Source organism: Priapulus caudatus, unplaced genomic scaffold (genome assembly GCF_000485595.1).
Source record: "Priapulus caudatus unplaced genomic scaffold, Priapulus_caudatus-5.0.1 Scaffold541, whole genome shotgun sequence".
Taxonomy (NCBI): Eukaryota; Metazoa; Priapulida; class Priapulimorpha; order Priapulimorphida; family Priapulidae; genus Priapulus; species Priapulus caudatus.
This window is the reverse complement of record NW_014577602.1, coordinates 173,720-177,379: the sequence shown is the minus strand read 5'-3', so window position 1 is coordinate 177,379 and position 3,660 is coordinate 173,720. Positions and strand designations below refer to the sequence as shown.

Here is a 3,660-nt window from a genome sequence, read left to right as displayed (position 1 = left end):
CATTGTTTGTCGACACCTATTCATTGTTTAGCTTCACTCAATCAGCTCAGCATAAAGCTGCGAGATGGGTTTCCAAAAACTATCATGATACGTAGTGTTGATGTTGTTTTGGCTCGTCTTGATTGGCCTCCTCTTCGTGTCCGCTTTCTCCATGCTAAACTTATAACTTTCCGTAAAATTTATCATGGTCAGGTGAATATTAGCATTCCTTCTTGCTTAATGAAGCCTGTTCAATGCATTCGATCATCTGAGCGTGATTATTGTTTTTGGCATGTGCCATCGTCTAAGGATCCTTTTCAGTTTAGCTTCTTTGTTTCTGTCATTCCGTATTGGAATTCTCATCATTAATCTTTGGTAAATTGCAAATTTGCAACTTTTTCCACTGCAATCCGCAGTGTTGATCTATCGATTTGATCCACTTCTCTCTCCGTCTTCGTTATAGTCCCAAGGACCTTTGAAGGCTAATATTTATATGTTTATAATGCGGTATGAGGGTTATATTCCCCTTATTCATTGTTTAGTTTCACTTATTCATTGTTCAGCTTCACTTAATCATCGTTAAGATCCAGTAAGTAATCGTGCATCTACGGTCATTCAGCGCGTAGCTTCGGTTAATCATTGTATAGCAGCAGTTACTCATTGAATGTAACTGCGCTCTCTCGTGTGCTTAATGCTGATTTATGTTCACTCGTGTGCTTAATGCTGATCTATGTTCACTCGTGTGCTTAATGCTGATCTATGTTCACTCGTGTGCTTAATGCTGATCTATGTTCACTCGTGTGCTTAATGCTGATCTATGTTCACTCGTGTGCTTAATGCTGATCTATGTTCACTCGTGTGCTTAATACTGATCTATGTTCACTACTGTGCCCAATGCTGGTCTGTGCTTCCGTGTGCTTAATGCTGGTCTATAGTCCCGCGTGCCCAATGCTGGTCTATGCTCCCGTGTGCTTAATGCTGGTCTATGCTCCCGCGTGCTTAATGCTGGTCTATGCTCCCGCGTGCTTAATGCTGGTCTATGCTCCCGCGTGTCCAATGCTGGTCTATGCTCCCGTGTGCTTAATGCTGGTCTATGCTCCCGTGTGCTTAATGCTGGTCTATGCTCCCGCGTGTCCAATGCTGGTCTATGCTCCCGTGTGCTTAATGCTGGTCTATGCTCCCGCGTGCCCAATGCTGGTCTGTGCTCCCGCGTGTCCAATGCTGGTCTGTGCTCCCGCGTGCCCAATGCTGGTCTGTGCTCCCGCGTGCCCAATGCTGGTCTGTGCTCCCGTGTGCTTAATGCTGGTCTATGCTCCCGCGTGTCCAATGCTGGTCTATGCTCCCGTGTGCTTAATGCTGGTCTATGCTCCCGTGTGCTTAATGCTGGACTATGCTACCGTGTGCTCGCTGGGGGAGGTTGTAGATTGATTGAACCGCGGGTTTTAATTACACGGCAAACGTGTGTCAGTGTTTTTACACTCTTTCCTCCCCCTACATACTCACTCAGGGTCTCGCTGCCTCGCCGTCTCTCTCCTCATTTCCTTTCGCCTACCCACCCTGCTTTCTACCGCTAATCGTCTTTTCCTCTTATTTTTTCTCTACCTTAGTCTCTCCCCTTGTCTCCTATCTATCGCCCTCTTTTACTCGCCCTCTCTTGATCCCCCCCGTATCGCTTCCTTTCGCTGCATCCTTTACCAACCCTGTTACTCTCCCTTCATCGCCGCTCTCCGCTCTCCCTCGCCTCTCCCTCGCCTCTCCCTCGCCTCTCCCTCGCCTCTCCCTCGCCTCTCCCTCGCCATTTCCATTTGTTCCGCCTCACCCGCCATGAATAGTATTCTATGCTCGGAGCTGTTGAAACGCTCGATCTGCTCTCTGCACGCACATCTCCAGTCATGCAGGCATTCCCTGCTAACTGGATCATCGCGTATCGAGCGAATGCATGCCATCATTGCTGCCACCTACTACTACCTGCTGCTGCTGTTGTTGCTTCTGCTGCCACCGCCCCGCCGCCGCCGCCGCTGCTGCTGCTTCTGCTGCTGTTGTTGCTGCTGCCACCGCCCCACCCCGGCCGCTGCCGCCGCCGCCGCTGCTGCTGCTGTTGTTGTTGCTGCTGCTGTCACCGTCTCCAGCTGCCGCCATCGCCGCCGCCGCTGTCGCCGCCGCTGCTGCTGCTGTTGTTGTTGGGGGCAGTGTCGGTGTTGCTGCTGCTGCTGCTGCTGCCACTGCTACTACTGCTGCTGCTGCTGCCACTGCTACTACTGCTGCTGCTGCTGCCACTGCTGCCACTGCTACTACTGCTGCTGCTGCTACTACTGCTGCTGCTGCTGCGGGTGGTGGTGGTGCTACTGCTGTTACAGTTGCTGCTACTATTGTTGCTGTTTCTGCTGCTGTTGTTGTTGTTGCTGATACTACTGCTGTTGTTGTTTCTGCTACTGCTGCTGTTGTTGCTGTTACTTCAGCTGTTGATACTGCTTCTGCTATTACGATTACTAATCTTGTTGTTGTTGTTGTTGTTGTTGTATCGCTCTCGCACTGTCTCTTTCTCTTCTTCTTTCTCCCCCTCTCTCGCTCTCTCTAATTCTTTCTCTTTCTCTCTTCTATCTATCTATCTATCTATCTCTCGCGCGCGCGCTTTCTCTTTGCCCCTCTCTCTCTGTCTCTCTCTTTCTATCTAAAATCCCCTCTGCGTTTCCGCCCTTGCCAGTCAAATGTTCCGCATCATCATCATCCTCATCACCACCTCCGCCATCAATCATTACTGTCATACATGCGCATGCGCACGCGGAGCTACCGATAAAAAAATTCTCTTCTCTATTGATTTTCGCTCGCACTGAGACGTGGCTGGCTGGCAGCGCGGCTGCTGCTGCTGCATATCAAGTGAGACACGCGTGCAAGAAAAAAAAACAATAGCCGTCACAATGGCGCAGTCGTCGAGCCGACAGCGCCCCCTTCTATCGCTCGACACCGTCGATACGCAGCGTCAACATGGGCGACAGAACATCGATATGTGGTGACCGCCGTGACCGCGAGCGTCAATATGGTTACCATCGTTACCCACGGTCAACATGGCGGTCACTATTGCCGCGCGCGTCAATGTGGTAACCCTCGTTACCTCGCGTCAAGATGGCGGTCTCTGCTGCCGCGCGCGTCAATGTGGTCACCCTCGTTACCTCGCGTCAACATGGCTGTCACTGCTGCCGCGCGCATCAATATGGTCACCCTCGTTACCTCGCGTCAACATGGCGGTCTCTGCTGCCGCGCACGTCAATATGGTCACCCTCGTTACCTCGCGTCAACATGGCGGTCTCTGCTGCCGCGCACGTCAATATGGTCACCCTCGTTACCTCGCGTCAACATGGCGGTCTCTGCTGCCGCGCGCATCAATATGGTCACCCTCGTTACCTCGCGTCAACATGGCGGTCTCTGCTGCCGCGCACGTCAATATAGTCACCATCGTTACCTAGCTTCAACATGGCGGTCTCTGCTGCCGCGCGCATCAATATGGTCACCCTCGTTACCTCGCGTCAACATGGCGGTCTCTGCTGCCGCGCACGTCAATATAGTCACCATCGTTACCTAGCTTCAACATGGCGGTCTCTGCTGCCGCGCACGTCAATATGGTCACCCTCGTTACCTCGCGTCAACATGGCGGTCTCTGCTGCCGCGCACGTCAATATGGTC

General features: G+C 52.0%; 1 protein-coding gene across 1 annotated transcript; it reads right to left on the bottom strand.

The window, feature by feature from the left end:
• Nucleotides 1–841: 841 nt before the first annotated feature.
• On the bottom strand, nt 842–3,452 carry LOC106811447 (putative uncharacterized protein DDB_G0281733). Its single transcript, XM_014815065.1, has 2 exons — nt 3,382–3,452; nt 842–1,340 (listed from the first exon to the last, which is right to left on the bottom strand). The coding sequence occupies exons 1-2, from the start codon at nt 3,450–3,452 to the stop codon at nt 842–844; spliced, it is 570 nt and encodes a 189-aa protein (XP_014670551.1).
• Nucleotides 3,453–3,660: the final 208 nt, after the last annotated feature.

Excerpts from the sequence above, each read along its gene's own strand:
- LOC106811447 (XM_014815065.1), bottom strand. The coding sequence starts at position 3,452 with ATGTTGAAGCTAGGTAACGATGGTGACTATATTGACGTGCGCGGCAGC. Across the intron at positions 1,341-3,381 it reads GACCGCCATGTTGACGCGAG|ACCAGCATTAAGCACACGGG; the intron begins GTAACGAGGGTG and ends ACGGGAGCATAG.